Source organism: Sus scrofa, chromosome 1, assembly GCF_054392235.1.
Source record: "Sus scrofa isolate SSC_HxYL_T2T_F1_AM1 chromosome 1, Sscrofa_HxYL_maternal_Yorkshire_Landrace_v2.0, whole genome shotgun sequence".
Classification (NCBI taxonomy): Eukaryota; Metazoa; Chordata; class Mammalia; order Artiodactyla; family Suidae; genus Sus; species Sus scrofa.
This window is the reverse complement of record NC_139383.1, coordinates 39,206,192-39,225,632: the sequence shown is the minus strand read 5'-3', so window position 1 is coordinate 39,225,632 and position 19,441 is coordinate 39,206,192. Positions and strand designations below refer to the sequence as shown.

General features: G+C 35.6%; 1 protein-coding gene across 50 annotated transcripts in view; it reads right to left on the bottom strand.

The window, feature by feature from the left end:
* Positions 1-19,230, bottom strand: part of TRDN (triadin) — a 386,488-nt gene extending 367,258 nt beyond the window's left edge. For all 50 annotated transcript variants that reach the window (XM_084957615.1, XM_084957622.1, XM_084957696.1 and 47 more), the window contains exon 1: positions 18,974-19,230. In XM_084957615.1, the coding sequence (XP_084813741.1) occupies positions 18,974-18,995 (22 nt within the window). In that variant the 5' untranslated portion in view covers positions 18,996-19,230. The remainder of the gene's footprint in view (positions 1-18,973) is intronic.
* Positions 19,231-19,441: the final 211 nt, after the last annotated feature.

Sequence of the window (19,441 nt, the reverse complement as noted above, 5' to 3'; positions counted from 1 at the left end):
GAACTTGTCTTCTTACAGACTCACTTAAGAAATTCTCTTGTCCTACAGTGGGTTAAAGATCTGTCATTGTCACTGCTGTGGCTCAGGTGGCTGCTGTCATGTGAGTTTGACCCCTGGCCTGGGAACTTCCACAGGTTGTGAATGCAGCCAAAAAAAACAAACAAACAAAATTCTTCCTCCTTTTGGTCCTACCTTACAAAACATTCATTGGTTTATTCAACTAAAATTTAGATACTAAAACCAAGAGCAGAGTTTTTCTCCAATCATCCCTTAAAATACTCAATATTATGCAAACCGAGGTCCATGGTCCAGCAGCATCCTCATCACCTGGAGCGCGGTAGAAGTGCAGAGTCTTGGGCCTCACCCCAGCCCTACTAAGTCAGCCTCACCCCAGCCCTACTAAGCCTTTTAACAAAACCTTCAAGTGATTTATACCCACATCAAAGATCAAGAGGCACTGCCTTAGGTATGTACAAATCACTTCCAGCTTCAAACTCTATACCATTCAAAGAACATAAGAATATCACTATGGGATGATACTTGGCAGTATATTTTTTTCAGTAATCTCAAATTGACTGTTTTAAAAAGTAATTCAAAGACAAATGAAAAATTTAGAAAAATAAGGTATATTTACAAAATAACTCTGAAGTAAAAATATTACTACATGTTGCTGACCTTGGGCCACTATATTTACATAAATGTTTTTCTTTACATTCTTTTTTAATATAATTGATTTATAATCTTGAGCTAATTTCTATTCTAGAGCAAATGGCCCAGCCATCTGTAAATGTTTTAAATACATTTATCAACGAATATCTCTCTATAACAAAAGTATAACTTTTTGTGATATATTTACCAAATATTTTCTCTTAGTGCTTTGTGCACAGTGTCTCATGGTCTATGAACTATCAAAATTAAAACTTTAAATTTATATTTTATTCTGTGTATCACAAGATAAATGCATGTACACTTCATATTTACTCCCATGCATTTATACAATAAAATGTATATAGGGTTTCTTAGCACTCAAAATTCTGCTGTGATTATTTTCTTTCCTTTCTAAAAACTGTCCTTTAATCTTCATCAACAAAGATACATCTACCAGCATTCTGCCCTTTAATGGACATTCAATGTTTTCAGATCAAACTAAGGAAACTGTTTTCCTGAAAATGTAACTTTATGTTTACTTAATTCTAAGTTTTACTATTCTAACTTTCATTACTTCAACGATTTTTTTTTTTTTTTTTTTAAAGTGCTGCACTTGGGGAATATGGAAAGTTTCCAGGCTAGGGGTCAAATCAGAGCTACAGCTCCTGGCCTACACCACAGCCGCAGCAACACGGGATCCAAGTCGTGCCGGTGACCTACGCCACAGCTCACAGCAATGCCAGACCTTAATCCACTTGATGGGGCCAGGGATCAAACTTGCATCCTCACGAATACTAGTCAGGTTTGTTACCACTGAACCACAACGGGAATACCGTTTACTTCAACAGTTTTAAGTAACCTCACTTGCCATATCTTCTTCAATCCCACTATCTGATTTCCTTTTTTCTTTAATGGGTTATATTTAAAAGATGTTGAAGCACAAAAATTGCATCAGTAGCTTAAAACCTGCAGAATTTATGCAAGGATACTTCAGAAGTCTTGAAAGAAGGAAAGTTTCAAAATCCACATAGAAATGGAAGACATATTTATTTTAGTTTGAATTGCAAGCAGAGTGAACCCACATCTTTTACCTACCTCAAACAGATCATGTTTAGCTGACATGACTGTGGTTTCCATGAAATTAATCTCTGACCTGATTTTTTTTAACTGTAGCAGTGTCAGCTTTCTATTAATAGGCAGAAATCCTATTCCAGCAGAAAATGTACATAGCTTCCTGGTGAGTGCAAACCTGAAAAGGTGAAGGATACCCATTCCCAAGAAGGGCAAAATGTCCTTGTTTAAGAACAAAGAGAACTTTTAAAAGAAATTCACTTTATGATTTTCAAGGCGTTGTAGACAATAGGTATTACATACTATGTTTAGCCCACTATATATACAGATATGCAAATGCTATTTATTATAGAACAAGTCACAGTTCAGGTTTCAGAAATGGTCATAGAATTGAATGGAAGAAAACTAATTATAGAGATATTAAGAAGAAATAAATATTGCACAAATTATAACCCTATTTCCTAAGATTTTCAATTACCCATTTCTGAAAAATATGAAGCAAAATGAAGTGCCCCTCTAAATTTGCTGATTACTAGAGGGGAAATACTACTTACTAGAAAACTCCATTTATTGGAAGGAAAGTCAGGATATATTTCTACAGAAAGAATAACCCAGTTAGTCATTAATCTATTATTAATTACCCAATAATGAGCTCTGTAACCTTGAAAAGAGGGCTCCTTTTGAGCCTCAGATTTCTTATACAAAAGGGAGACCTATCTAAAACTTAAAAAGTGACTTTTATAAAAATTTTCAGTGGAAAACATTTGTAGTTATTCTATGTCAATTTTATATGAGCCCTCTGAAAATTTTTCTCAGTGCATAAGAGAGTTAAAGTAATCAGATAAACACCGGAATATTAGGTTTCTACTGCTGCCATAATAAATTACCACAACTCAGTGGCTTAAAATAACACAAATTTATTATCTTAAGGTTCTGTGGCTCAGCAGTCCATCATGAGTCTTCAAAGGCTAAAATCCAGGTGTCTGCTGGGCTACATTCCTTTCTGAAGGCTCTAGGGAAGGATTCCTCTCCTTGCCCTTCTGGCTTCTACAGGTTCCCCCACTCTTTCGTTCATTACCTCTTCTTCCATCTGGAAAGCAATAGCAGCTCATCAAGTCCTTTTAGCACATATCTCTCTGACCACAACCAGGAAAGGGTCTCCACTTTTTTTTTTTTTTTTAATTTTCTTTCTGCACCCATGGCATGTGGGAGTTGCTGGACTAGGGATCAAACCCACACCACAGCAGCGACCCAAGCCACTGCAGTGACAATGCCAGATCCATAACTCACTGAGCAGCAAGATTCTCTACTTTTAAGGACTCATATGATTAGATTAGGCCAACCCAGATAATACAGGAAAATATCTTCATCTCTGGGTCCCTAATGTAATCACACTTACAAATTCCCTTTTACCAAGTGAAATAACATGTTTACAGGTTCTAGAGACTGGGGCATGGATATCTTTGAGGATCATTATTTTATAAACCATAACTAATATTCTCTCTATTCTTTATCAATAGACATTTTATGCACACTTCTTTATACAAAAGTATTGCTTAGGCCTGCTCAATAAAGCAAAGTATTTTAAGTGGATCTTAAACATTGAAAGTTGTTTAAATTCCCTGGCCCCCAATTAGAATGTCTTTTAGGCACACTAACCAAAAAATGCCCACTCCCATTTGCAAATCTCCAAGTGCAGTAATAACTGAGAATCTGCTTCAGTGAGTCTATTAACAACAGAAAGTTTTTCTCCTTTTCCTCCTTCTCATTCTTTTTCTTCCTTTTTTCCATGAGCATATAGCTCCAGTAACTAGAACATATTATTATAATAGTTGACTCCTTAAATATTTCTGAATAAAGGATGAATATATAGATAAATGAGTAAAGCTGGAGAGGTGTAACAACTGCACAATTGCCAATATCATGTTGAATCTGGCTGAAGCAACTGTACACTGAATGTGTTATCCTTATTCAATAGGCAGTATATTATTTTAGATTTAATTTGATAGTTATATGTAACATACATTAGAGATCAGGTTGTAGATGCTTACATAGTGTATTAGTTTTCCATTGCTGGGTATTAAAATATCCCAATAGTACTGGCCTAAAACTACTATAATTATTTATTTTGCTCAGAAATCTTCAATTTGATTAAGGTTCAGTAGATATAGCATGCCTCTGTTTCACAAATATACCTAGGGTGGCTCATCTGGAAACTGGAGGATCCATTATGAAGATGGCTCACTAACTGGAAAGCTAGTGCTGGTTGCTATCTGGAAGCTCAGCTGGGTTTAATGGTCAAGGGCCTTGCCTTGCTCCCTTTACTATAGGCCTCTCCCTAGGGTGCTTGAACTTTTTATAACATGATTTCAAAAGTAAATAACCCAAGAAAGCAAGATGGACATGCCTGGCACTTTTAGGATCTATCTTTGGAAATCATATAGCATCACTTTCATTGTAATTTATTTGTTAAGGCTGTCACACAGCCTGTTAAGGTTCAAGAGAAGGAAAAGAAGACTCCTTCTCAGTAGAAAAAGGGCCAAGTTTGCATTATAAGAAAAGTATGTGAGGAGGGAAATACTGCTGTTGCTACTTGTGAAAAATACAATAGGACACATATAGCGGTCCAAGTAGGAAATGATGGAAGCTTAAACTAAAGCAAGAACAATGGAAATAAAGAGGAAAAGATGGAGTGAAGAAATGAGGAATCCAAAGATTAGAGACGGAGCATATGGAAAAAAGACAAAATTCTGTAAGGCCAGAGGAAATGCTGATTGAGAAAAAGTTAGTAAGTTTTCAGTATGCATATGTTGAACTCTTAACTTCCATATACCTTCACTCTCTTCCAGGGAAGTAGCTCTTTCTTCAATTTTTTTTTTTTCTCCATTTCCATTCTTCAGATTTCTACAGTCCATGAAAAGAATCTTATTATTGCACATGTACATAAACTTATCATAAAAGAATCTTCAACTATGGAGTATTAATTTTAAGCCTCTATACTATGTACATGATTTAGATATTTATTTGTAACATAACCGGAAGGAGGGAGGAACTTGTTTAAAAGTCTATATGTGATTAACTAGGAGAGTAGTTCTCAAGCTTTAGCAAGTGTCAGGATCATCTGAAAGGATTATTAGAACACAGATTGCAAAGGCCCTGCTCTCAGAGTTTATGATTCAGAAAATCTGGGAGGTATACTAATTAGTAAACTAATTAGAAAGGTAGGCTTTTCTAATGAGTTCTTAGATGATGCTGATGCTACTGGCCTAGTGACCACACTTTGAGAACCACTGCTTTAGGATACTGCAACTCATCTGGAATTTTTCCAAAGTTATGTCCATGAAGCTTATAACCATTCTAAAATTGTGATTTGAATAAACTGAAACTGAAAATTTAGTTGAAAACAGAGAAGAATTACCTCTCATACCCTTCATAATTTTTCACAGGCAGAATTGTCATTATTACTTTATAATTATTACTCTCACTTTCATTTTTAGAGGTGATACAGCAATAGTTAGGAAGCCATACAGTCTCTCTTAATCCTTCTTTTCTCAACCACTGAGGCAGCGTTTGGCTTTTTATACCTATAAAATCTAAGTTTCATTAAGCTGGAAATATCATTTTTAAGGTTTCAGCTGACACAATGAACATGAAATGGATAAAATTAAATTTCTGAAGCAGTCTTTTAAAGTCCTAATCTAAAAGCAGAAAGAGTAGGAATTCCCGTCATGGCTCAGTGATTAACGAACCCGACTAGTGTTCGTGAGGTTGCGGGTTCAATCCCTGGCCTTGCTCAGTGGGTTAAGGATCTGGCGTTGCCATGAGCTGTGGTGTAGGTTGCAGATGTGGCTCAGATCCCACGTTGCTGTAGCTCTAGGATAGGCCAGAGGCTACAACTCTGATTTGACCCATAGCCTGGGAATCTCCATATGCCGTGGGTTCGGCCCTAAAAGACAAAAAGCCAAAAAAAAAAAAAAAAAATTAAATTAAAAAAATAAAAGCAGAAAGAGTAGAACTAGAAATTTAAGTCTTGTCTGAATGTGAACAATAGCAATACTCTAACAAATGCCATTAAAGTCTAATTCAAGCTTGTGTCCACTGAATAGGAAGGAAGTACTGGGAATCCTAGAGAAGAGGAGACCGACGGTAAGAATCTGGTCATACTCCCCAGTGCCAGCAAGGAGATCAACATGTATAATCTGGTAAGGATGAGCATCCTAGTCATCAGATAGATGTTTTCTACATCAGCATAAACTCTATGAAAACAGGGACTATTTTTCTATTACCGGCCCAGCTCCAAGCACAATGATTGATAATGAAAAGCCATGATAGTAAGTATTTGTTAAATAGTCTATTTTTTATGCTCAGTTATGGAGGTCTAAATGTAAATTTTTGTTTGCTGCTTATACAGTTGTAGATACACTGGCAGATTACTTCTTTATGTCTGAGACGTCCTCATGTTCTATTTGTTCTAGTCTGTTCCACCAAATATGCATCTTACATATGTATCTCATGGAGCTAGGTTAATTTCTTCTGAAAAACAAGCTGGGGCATTTCCAGTAGACAGCCACTGAGGCCAAACTTCTCCATGTTTTTCAATTATATAATGAGTGAATTTGATAATTTATATATAACATATATACTACCCAATATGAGGGAACAAGGTATTTTCATGCCTGAGTCCCCTTTTTACTACAGAGCACAATGCCATGAAATAGATATTGACGGTAGAACCATAGACTATCAAAACTAAAAAGAAGAAAAATTATCAGAGTAGTATTGCTCATAATAGCCCCCAATTAAAAAAATTCCAATGGATAAATAACTTCTGACATTCAGACAGTGGAATACCATGCTGAAAAAGGAATAACATAAAGAACAGTTACATACAACAAAACAGTTGAGTCACACAAACAGTGCTGAATTAACCCAGCAAGACATATAATAATACATGCTGTGTGGTTTCATTTATGCAAGTAACAAATGTGGCAGAACTAAACTGTATTGTTTATAGATGTGGAAGTTATAAAACTATAAAGCAAAACACTGTAAGAGTCAGAAGAGTTTTTCCTTGTGGGAGAAGGGCTGGAGAAATAGAAGTCTTGACTGGGATGCAAAGCCAGTGAGAGTCAGTCTATTAGTGAGCAGATGGGAATATGCTTCAGAGTTGATAGAAGTATTGTTTCCTGGTCTGGGTGTTGGTTTTGTGGATGTCAGCTCCAGTAATGTTTAGTAAATGTTTTATAAACATATAAGATTTATGCAAATTAGTGTCTATGTTTTATAAAACAATTTTAAAGAAAACATTAAAAAAACAACTGTGATGACTCACTTTATTTCATTTAACACTGAATGGCTGGTCTTTTGAAAACCAAGCGGAACAGGATTATTCAAAAATTGCCACAGCTATTTAATCGTTTATTCACCGACAGACAGTGTTCTTGCGCATTTTGGTTTCTAGATCAGTGTTATGTAACCTCTTAATTTTAAGGGAGTTCCTACATGATCAGAAAACACATTTGTCATTTTGGTAGTGTAGCACAGGATTTAAAAAGCACTGGAGGTCTTATAGAATTCAACACGCCACAATGTAATGTAGGGTGACTATCAGGTAAAGAAATGTAATCCCCATTCAAGTTTATTATTTAGCTTCTGTAAAACTATATGAGTCAAAGTACTGACTTTCAGTTTACCCATCAGAGCTGCTTCCACCTGTGCCTCTCCTCAAATTATGCTGTCACTTCTCAACTCATTAGCTCAAGGACAAAGAAAATAAGCCATCACCTTTCACTGATTTTTCTCAAGGGGAAATTGTTATTGCCTTTAGATTGCAAATCTCTTTGCCCTATGCTTCTTTAAAATTATCGTGTTTTTGTTTTTCCACCATAGAATTATAAATAGCAAATCAAGGCAACCAAACATAATTCATTTTCAGTAAGGATTTTATTCTATCCCAAATAACTTTCTAATCATTGAACTAGACGGTTATCTTTAGTATAATAACTCTTAGTTGGTAACTGAATAAAGTACACTAAATAAAAAATCTGCCTACCAATCCAAATCTCCTATATTGATCTAAAAAGAATCTTCTGTATAAAACTGGAAGATAACCAAGCAAGGGGTTTCTCATAAATTGAGTACTTTGATCCTACCTCTTTCACAACCATTAGCACCTTTGTCTTAGTTTATAGTGGATGTTAACTGAGGTGTAGTTTAGCATCTCTATAAGAAGAGGGTTGAGATTGTTTGTGCAAATTATGGTGAGGGATGCTATTATATGCTAATTATCCTGCAATGTCTGGGAAAGACTTTTCCTGCCCCCAAATGCCAGTAGAGCTTGTCTTCTCCAGATTTGATTCTCTGGCATAGAGCATGAGGTCAAGATAGTAATTTAATGAAAATATATCAAAAAATTGTTTGTTAAATAAATTAACCTGGAACTTCTTGGATCTAGGGCTGTCAGTAAAAAATTCAATTATTTGCTTCTCTTTAATGTTCTTGCCTTTCATTCAGAAATATCCTACTAAGTTTTAAGTTCTACTCCTTTTTAATAGTCCTTGGGCAACCAAGCCCATCTATTCTCCTGCTTCTCAGATTTCCATGAAAATCATATTTCATAACCCTGATTTGTTTATTTGTTATATATTAATTTATCTCTTATTGTTTTATATATGCAAATGTTGTCTACTTCAAGTCTGAATGAAAAGAAACCAAAAAAATGTATCAAAATGTTTATATCTACAATTTTATCTATACTTCATTTAGGCAACTTAGAACTGTCAACCTTGTCTCATATAGTTATTTACACAAATATTTCATCTTTTCTTGAGGGTCAGGCTTAAATATATTCCACATTTCATCCTCAGACCTAAAAAAGTTATTGGCAAAAGCAAATACCTCAAGTATGTGCAAGTACATACTTATTAAATAAATGAATACATTTCAGGATATCAGAAGTTTGGCCTCTCTGCATCTACAGGTGAATGACAGTGATGGGACTAAGATATCCTGTTACAAAACACCTGGGTACTAAGAGCCTGTCAGTCAAAGATAGGGACTCATGATAGAGTCATTCTAGCCAAGACCTACACAACATCCCAAATCCAGAGACTGGACAGAAACTGAATAGTTAAACCTGCCTACTTAATTCAAGAGATAGCCAAAATATTCTGTTAACTTTCAAAACTACCATTTCTGATATAACTCTCATGGTCACTACAAAGTCTCTAGAGAGTTCTGGTAACTTCCTGTTTTAATCTAGTCACATCTAAATTAAAGATTCCTTGTCACATCTTCCAAACCTTGCACTAAGGAACATGTCTCTTCATCCTTTTCTTGATAAAGGCCTTTCCTTATCATCTTTAAAACTCCCTCACATTGCTTCAGTGTTTAATTCACTGACTTTATACGACATCGTGACAAGACCACTGGCCTAATAACACTAGTTCTCATAGTACCTACAACACTGACCATAGAACTAATTCTTAACAGCTGACTTCTCAGTATTAACCTGAAGAAACCTATTTAGTGAGTGCCCGTCTCACAGTTAGTATTATCTAATTATTTCTTAATGAACTGGAAATAGTGCTCCATAAGTACAAACTAAGCTCAAGATAGAGTGTTTGATGATCAAAAGCAGCAATGGAAATACGATCAGTGGGAGAACACTTAAATGGGAGGGGAAAACTGGGAATCATCACAACAACAACAAAAAGCTAGTTGAAAATAAGTCAATATTATAGCTTTAGGGTACCTTAACAAAAGTAGAGGATTTTTTAACCAAATTTCTCAGCAGGCAACTCTGTACCTTGGTCATCCTAAGGCTTCATCCCACAGACCACTAATTCTCTCCTACTATTCATTTCTTTTCTCTTCATCTCTACTGATTAATTTACTCTTGATCTCCTTACCCCTGGCCAGCCATTTCACCTGCCCAACAATGGCATGTGCACTACAAATGATCAGAGTCAAGAGAGGACACTTTCTATTCTTCTAAATTTATTTTCAGCAAGTTTCAATGTGTGCTCACTAATTATAAGATATATGGACAATAACATGACTTGGTTCAAGTAAATCAAACCCTCATCATTCAGAAATCCAAACTAAAGTCATGTTTTTAAATCTGTCCAGTCTTCATTCTCATTACCATTTTTTTTTTCTTTCCTGAATGTTTTTTTAATCTACTCTATTAGAGTCAGGGCGCTTGTATTATTCTTCTGCATGCCCCCACTGTCTGGCATTCAGCCTGATATGTAATAGGTGCTAAAATATCAACGACAACCGAGAACCTTTGGCATGACCTACTGCTGCTTCATAAATCTACTTATAGGTTGGTAATTAATACCATAGAGTCTAAAATTTTGTTTCATTTCAAATGAATGTATTTTGTTTGTTTACTTTTCTTTACATACAATACCTAACACGTCTGCAGATTTAAATTCACAAGCTTAGTGTCCTACCATACTATGGGAAGGTACAGATTTTATAGTACACTCTTTTTCCTCCAGGCAATTATACATAGGTTAAATAAGAATAACAACAGACAAAAATAATAGCTCTAGTACCAAATGTCAGAGTGTCACTTCATATTTACCATTTTTGTCTTGACATTGTATCAAATGTCTACCACAGACAGAAAATTATCTTAATCACATGATGATTTTATTTTAAGTGGCCACAATAAATTTTCCAGGGAATCCTTTCTAAAAATGCATTTTTATAAAAAAATAAAAATAAAAAAATGTATTTTGAAAGTAGTATAAATAAGTGGAAACTGATTCTTTCACATCCACAAGCTCACCAATGCCCTTGAACATTTTTAAAACAAATGTTTAAATATTATAAGCTCTTACATTTCCTCAACTTTTCAGTTACCTGTGTCATGAGAGGAGAATGATGCAACAAATGAGTAGCAAGTATAAAAACAGTCTACCACAGTGAGTTCTAGCCTCATACTGTCTGAATAAAACCAAGTTTCCCCTATAAAAGGCAGGTTGCTGAACAATAATTATCTTTGTTCTTCTAGGTTAAGAGATTGTATCTTTAACATTTTTTTTCTTTTATTTTTCCTCCTTCTTTTTAGGGCTGCATCCACTGCATACTGAAGTTCCCAGGCTAGGCGTCAAATCAGAGATGCAGCTGCCAGCCTACACCACAGCTCACTGCAATGCCAGATCCTTAACCCACTGAGTGAGGCCAGTGATCAACCCACATCCTCATGGATACTAGTTGATTCGTTACCACTGAGCCACAATGGGAACTCCCATGACTCTAACATTTAAGGAAAGACCACATACCCCAGCCCCTACCATAGAAACCATGTTAGAAAATATCTTAACAATATATATTTAAATGTAATATTTAAGTATTTCATAAGTAAGCCGGACTCTGTGGTTTATGGGGAAATAGATCATTTACATACCAAAGGTTCTCTCAAAATCATAAATTCCATGCGCCTTTGACGGCTTGACTTCGGGCACGGAGATGGGGAGATGTTTGATGTTTAGAGAGCATAACTTGTACAGAGAGAAGCAGGACTTTATTCATTACAGATTTGCCAAGGATATTCCTCTTAACTTCCTTTGAAGATGGAAAATACTATCTTTTTGGACCAGGACATTCATCTATCTCTGTATAACCCTTACTTGGGGCAACACATGTTTATGTGGCATTCAAATAAGCAATTTCTATCAGAAATTGTGCATGGTACTCATATTATTCAGAGAAAATGGGAAATAGGGAGAGAAAAAAAAAAAAGTCACTTTGACAGATCTTCCTAGAACTTTAAGTTAAATAGAAACTAAATTCTATAACCCTGGAATTATGGTATGATGTTAATGAATAGTTAACAGATTAAGTTTTTTTTCCAATTTGCTCTTTTTAAAGGTGTTGCTTTAGATAATATGCATTGTTTAAATATATTAAGCATGTCCCAAAGGGATTTCTTTTTAGTTGAAGGAAGAAAAGAGAATAATAATGTTTTAAACTCTGTAACTGTAAAACTAAAAGCTTAGCTGAAAAATCTAAACCATCTATGCATTCTCTTTCAGATTGATATATTCAACCCAAAGGTCAACATAGATGATTTTAAAATTGCTTAGTTGCACCATTTTAGGTTTCTCTCATATTAAATATTGTTAACTGATTAAAAATTAATGCAAACAGCATTAGAGGCTTTAAGTCTCTAAGGATTCCTAAGCCTTTGGAATAACAGCTGGAATAGCCTCAATTCATTTTTGTATTGTGAAAGTAGCATGCTTTTTAAATTATAGTCACAGTGATGACCAAAATAAATAGGAAAGAATTAAGAAGTATTTAAGCCAACAAACACAATATTTTCTGTGGGTACAGTGTGCTTAGGAGTTAGAGTGGGGGGAAGGAGTCAGTATTATAAATAATAAAAGCTACAAGGAAAAGCTTCTTAGTGAACCCTAACTAAGGCTGACACTACAAAGATGTATTTTCTATGCATTTTCACTACTAATTTTGCAGATTTCACATCATGAATGCTATGAACTAAAAAAAACTATAATTTGCTAATAATTAGCACGATCTTATAAAAAGTTGGAAAATTCCTCTGGCCATATTATTCACAATTAACAAAGGCTAATGAATTTATAGCCTCACCCTTGTCCTCCCAGGCCACCTATGGTTAAGTAGTGGAGCTAGTGCTTAAATCAGGTTTCTGACTTGAAACTCCGTACACTTCCTACTCATCATACTACCTTTAGTTATTTTAAGTTACTTTCCCTGAGCTCTGCACTACATTTTCTCTCTGATTTTTAAGGAATTATATATAAGGTACTGGTTTCCACACTCTGCTTTTTCTTCTCTTTTCTAAATTCAACTTGAGCAGTAAAGAAGATGGAGATGTTTAAACTCTGATTGATCAAGTTTATGTGATATCTGCCTGTCAGCTTTTCAGAATTTGTGATTTTTTTTTCTTTTAGGGCCACACCCACAGCACATGGAGGTTCCTAGGCCAGGGGTCAAATCAGAGCTACAGCTGCCAGCTTACACCACAGCCACGGCAACTCAGAATTGAGCCACATCTGCGACCTACACCACAGCTCACAGAAACAACAGATCCTAAACTCACTGAGTGAGGCCAGGGATCAAACCTGCATCCTCATGGATGCTAGTTAGATTTGCTTTTGCTGAGCCACGTAGGGAACTCCCATAATTTGTGATGTTGAAAATACATATTCATGCACGACTTTGGCACTCAATATTCTGAGAGTAAACATGATGTTCCTGACATTAGCATTTTTAGGACTATTTTTTATTGCGTTATATTGACTCCTTAGGCTTTTAATTTCTTCTCAGATTTTTATATGGACCAAGTCAAAAATGATCTGTTGCTATTTAATATCGCTAATACCACTAACAATTTTGAGAAGTGTTATGAAACTAAGCCTTAGAGTCTCAAATTATAATGAACATATTTGAAAATCATTATTTCCTAGTCTGTTGTTACAAATGTAAAGCAGATTTTTGGACCCCTCTAATACAAGCATTTTTGGTTTCCATTTAAATAACTAAAGACTGTTCAATTAGGGAGGAATTTGCACTTACAGATAAATCTGGCGGCCAGTAGAGTCACTGACCTTATATATTATTGTAAATTTTTTTCTTTAAATTAGTCACTTTACTGAAAACATCAGCTCTGTCCTTTTTTTTCTAATTCTTTATTATGTAAAAGCTTGAGTATTCACAAAAGTAGACAGAATATTATAGTGAAACCCCATGCCCCCATCATTAGTTCCAATGTAATCAATTCATGGCCAATACTACCCCACCTATGCCTCCATTCACTTTCTTCTTTGGCATATTATGTAGAAGCAAATTTCAAACATTGTATTATCTCATATTTGAGTATGTGTATCTCCGAATACCTTCTAAAACATAGCTGCAATATTATTATTCCAAAAAAAAAAAAAAAAAAAAAAAAGGAGTTCCCGTCATTGTGCAGTGGTTAACGAATCCGACTAGGAACCATGAGGTTGCGGGTTCGATCCCTGCCCTTGCTCAGTGGCTTAACGATCCGGCGTTGCCGTGAGCTGTGGTGTAGGTTGCAGACGTGGCTCGGATCCCGAGTTGCTGTGGCTCAGGCGTAGGCTGGCAGCTGTAGCTCTGATTAGACCCCTAGCCTGGGAACCTCCATATGCCGCAGGAGCGGCCCAAGAAATGACAAAAGACAAAGACAAAAAATATATATATATTATTATTCCAACATAAATATGATAACTCATTAATATCATCTAATATCTAGTCTACCAAATTTCCAATTATTTCATAGGTTTTTTTTTTTTAAGTTTGAATCAGGATCTAACAATTCTACATATTGTGACGGTTGCCCTACTTTTACATGTCTTTTAATCCATAGGCTTCCTTGGCAACTCTTTATGTTCCTAGATACTTCTTTGAAGGAACTGGGTTGTTTGTGCTATAGAGGGTTCTCATAGCCTGAATTTTGCTGACTGCATAATATGGTATAGTTTGTAACATATTCCTTATCCTTCTATTTCTTAAAAACTCAAGGCTGTGTTATTTTTCCTAAATTGCTTTTCTTTTCTTTCCATTTTTCTTTGTGTTTTCCCCTGTTTTGTTTTTAAGTCAGAGAGTCAGTTCTAGATATCATTTTTATGGTTGGTTAGATTTTGCCTTATATTTCACCAACAGTTTGCCTTTATGTGCCATTCAGACTTTCATTCATGGGTCTTTGCATTGCCTTCTAGTGCTACATAATGAAAAACATCAAGTCTACAATTGAAGGACCTGAGCACAAGTCTTTTCATTTCTTTGTGCCTTTTACCATCATGTTCCTCCTCCTTACGACCTGTAAATGTCAATTTTGAAATGTGTTCCTACAGCTAAAAATGATATTCTATATATGGTCCTTTGCTTCTCTTGATCAGGAGAACATAACCTGGCAGTGATTAAGCTTTGAACCTAGTGCTTCATCCTCTTCCCCCTCTCTCACCCCCAAGTCATCTCCATTTAGCCAGAGTAGCCACTCTTCATTTTGGCAAGATAAACACAGAAATGTAGGTTAGATCTTCTCCTTGACCTGATTTCACCATTTGTTACTCTAGGTGATAGAATACGTGCGTAGTTGTTAAACATTCTTGCTGTGAATTTAAAAATACTTTTTTCTTGAAAGCAACAGTGGGTGCTCTTGTGCTGTAAACTGTCAAAGTAGTGCAGTACATAAAATAAATGACCATTTTTGTCCTAAATTTTGAATATTAAATCCTATCATAGGTTACAGAAGCAGTAAAACAGTTCAACTAATAGTAAAGAATTTCATACAGAGTACAATAACCCTTCTGAACCCTGAAGTTATATAACAGTTTAGAAGTTTAGAGTTTGATATATCTCCTTTAACTTGAAAAAAAGGGAATTTCTTTTAACTAAGTTGTTCTAGTAAATGCTAATTTCAATGTATATAGGATCTCTACCAACTTGAATCTATTGCATAAAAATTTGTATTTTCTTATATTTTGGAGGTATTTGGACCCAGAGAACATGATTATATAAATGCTATTATAAAGCATAATTAAGACTGTGCATTAGTTAATTGGTGATTTTTGAAAACATTACATATTTCACCAACTTTTAAATAAGTCTCCATCATTTCAACAGTTATTAAGAATTAACTGAACTTTACTGTTATCAAAAATAATCAAAAGGAGTTTTTACTTAATGATATATGCTGTCAAATAGAAGTTGAAATTGGTAGCTGAAAGTCATGTGAACTTCAGAAGGGGGAGCTAACTTTGGCACTTTTCTAGGAATAACTGGGCCTCCGGAAAGAAGGTAGAAGGCTATTTGTAATTCTGAACCTTAGCACTGTTTGAGTTGGATCCAGTCTGGGGCCTTATCTAACCTATGCAATGTAGCAGGGACCAAATCAGAACAAGGGTCTGGTACAGGTCCCTCTCCACCTCCTAATTAACACCAGGCTAAGTATTAGTCTCACAAAACAAAAGGATGTATTCCACATGACTCTGAAGTCAGAGAGCTGGATGTGAATCCCAGATACACTATATACATCTGTATGAATTCAGGCAAATTTCTAACCTCTCTAAACCTTGGCTTCTTATTCTATAACTAGCAATAATAAAAGTATCTCATTTTACTATCCTGAGGATTAAAATGTTACAAGCTTAACATCTGACATATAATGTCTTCTGAGTAAATGTGAGTTCTTATCATTATAATTACCTTTATCATTTATCATAGCCAGATTCAAAGACATTATTTCCCTAAAGTCCTTTGGGGTTCAACTTTGTTCTAGTTTTAGTTCATCTGATGGTCTGTACCTGAAACACAATTCCATATCTAGCATTGCTTCCTTTCTTCTGTCAGATGAAGCAATCCACCTTGGAAGATGCAGTGGAAATCTATGTGAAGAATTTAGTAAGATTTATAGATAGCCCAAGCATTATAACTAAATAAGCAAAAGAAACATGAACTCTATCCTCAGACTGCTTCCAATTATCAGCGACCACAAGAGTGTCATATAATCTCCATGACCTTCAGTTTTATTTAAAAAAAAAAATGAGATGAGGATAGTGGACTTGAGCTTTCTAAGAGGACTACTCCACTTCTGGCTTAAGTGATACAGGTGTTTGCTTGCTTTATGATCAGGGGATTAAAAGAGTAATCAGTACATGGCATACAGCTACTGATGCAGTGCTTACATTTCAATAATGTGTCCAAAAGTTGTTGCAAAAGAAATCTAACAAACAATGGAAAGAATATTCCAGATTGTTGGAACAACTTGTACTAAGGCCCTGCACAAAAGTACACCTCTTAGAAAAGACTGAAAGAAGGCTACTGTAGCACAAAAACTGAGAATCATGAAACAAAATGAAAAGTATATAGCAAAGCAGCATGCAAGAAACTTTGGATAGCGGTAGAGAATGACTGTGGTTCTAATCTTAAAAGCTCATCTAGGAGTTCCCGTCATGGTGCAGTGGTTAACGAATCCAACTAAGAACCATGAGGTTGCGGGTTCGATCCCTGGCCTTGCTCAGTGGGTTAAGGACCCTGAGTTGCCGTGAGCTGTGGTGTAGGTCGCAGACGTGGCTTGGATCCCGCGTTGCTGTGGCTCTGGTGTAGGCCAGCCGCTACAGCTCTGATTAGACCCCTAGCCTGGGAACCTCCATATGCCGCCAGAGCGGCCCTAGAAAAGGCAATAAGACAAAAAAAAAAAAAAAGCTCATCTAAGTTGTCAGCCTAATTTTCATTTGATAAATATGATTAATAAAGCATTCCAGGAAAGGAAGAAACTACATAATGATGTGATGTTCAAATGACATAGATCCCATGAACTGTTAAGGCTGGGAGTAGGAAATGGCCATCACTTAGGAACTATATAGTGTTTTCTTTCACATCTTAAATGTGTTACTGTTTCAATAATTTTTTTTTAAATGGGTAACTCCAAGAGGTCTTCCAAGAACCTTTAAATTCTCCATGGTGAGACTAACAAAAACAAAAGTTCTATTACATAATCAGTAACTTTCCTATAAAAGTTTTATGAATCAAGGCAAAGGTCTACAGAGCATAATCCACAGGCAAGAGAAAAACGCTTTGGCCAAGTGACCTAGAATCAGTTGGTAGTCCACCAGTGCAGAGGTAGAGAAACATCTTCATAAGTATCTTAATAACTTGTGTAGGGATAAGCAAGACATTTTTATAGATAGCTCATTTAAGATAAACTAAAAGCCACATGACACAGAATATCTGAGGAACAGGAAAAAAAATGCTATTTATATTTAGTTAGCAAATTCTGAACTAAAATTGGTAAAGAGTAAACCTGATATCCTCTTACAGAAAAGAAAACACACACGCACATGAACTAGATTTAAGGGAACTGGCTTCTAATCTTGGCAATGCTGTGGTTTTGAGCAAGTCTCCAAACATCTGATTTCCAGTTTCTATTTCTACAAAATGGAGGTAATTATATAATAATTTAATTGAATTGTCTGAGGTTTAAATAAGTAAACAAATTCCTGAGAAAAATAGCTGATACAGAGAAATCTCTCAGTAATTATTATTATTAATTTGGAGTGCTAGAATAAATTTCTTAGTGGAAGATGCAAGAAAGACAATTCTCCTTATAGATATTGTCTGAAAATCTTAAACTCTGAAATCATTGTAAGCTTATATGCCTACTAATGTCTACCCAAGGAGCCAAAACCACACATTCTCTTTTTCAGTTGTCCGATTGAAAACAAACCAGCTCAGCACTAGACTTGGAAGCTATGGAGAGCACCACCTGTCTGATTTACTTACAGCTGTCAGAAGCAAATTTTAGATCCACCTCTCAAATTTTTACCCCAACTAGAACTGGTGTGTCTCTATTCACAGCATAGTAGTTGTTTTAACGAATCCTTTTATTCAAACAAAAAGATACCTATAATAACATATGTACATATATTTTGTATATATTACGTTTGGGGGAAATGATTGCTATCATGTCAAACACTAATAATGTTTTAAGTTGTGGCATATACCTTTTCAGAATAAGCATTAAAATAGAAAATATTTAGTTTAAATATAAAGATAGAATTCATCATGTAGAGGTGAAAAAGGCATGAATATATGAAGAGAATCAGAATCAATGCTTCTTTTATTTTGAAAATCATACTGAATTATAGTGATTTTGTGCAATTTCAAACCTTGTCTCTGAATACCCATCAATGTATACACAAATTTTGCAGGTATATAAGTCTTATATATGTGTGTGCTTATTTATATACTAGAGTTAACTCAAAAGGAAAAACAAATCTAAGATATCCAATTTTAAACATACAGCAAAAATGCTCAAAATCATTTCTCTGAGTTTAAACATTAAATGCAACATTTTAAGTTCATCATGATCTCCAGCCTTGCATGCCAGCCTTATAATTTTTGTTAGGTAAGATATCAGCCCTAACATTACATGACCATAGCTATTTATAGAGGTGTGGGTGACAACTGTTAACTAGTGGGGGCCTTTGGCATCACCAAGAACAGTTTCTACATGCAAAATTTCAGAGAAACCTCTTTTCACTCCCCAGCACACAGATCTGCCAGCCTCTCATTCCCAAATCCACTTCTCTGATCCTCTATAGAATCACTGATCAAGATAATTACCTAAAAGCAACATTTTAAGGGGACACACTGACCATCTATGCAACTGCCACTTTCCTTTCTCTCTTTTTTTTTTTTCCTAATTGATGCTATTGGAAAATGCTAGCAATACCTTCAGCCGTGATCTCAGTCATGGTGGTGGTTGGAGAAAAGAAAAGGCAGGCGAAAAGTTCCGGTCAAGTGGCACTTTGCAGAATACTTTAGAATTCGAGAACTCTGATAGGGGGCTCAGTGTGAAAAGGTGAGGGCTCTTCGTTTTCCTGGCTGTTTCTGCTGCTCCTTTGTTGTCCTGTTGAACTTTGTCTCTTCTCTGCAGAGTTCTCCCCCCCGGAAACAACCTGAGCCCTTTCCAAGCAGCACTTGTGGCTCAGGAAGAAGTATCAGCTTCGAACAAAAATAGCCTCATCTCCCTAGGACTCTTCAGCACTTTTTTTTCTTTTTGGCATACTACAGGAACAGGAACACACACACACACACACACACACACACACACACACACACACACACACGCACAAGCTCTTCAGCCCCAAGCAGAGATAAGCCAAAAAAAAAAAAAAAAAAAAAAAGGCAAAGAAACTAA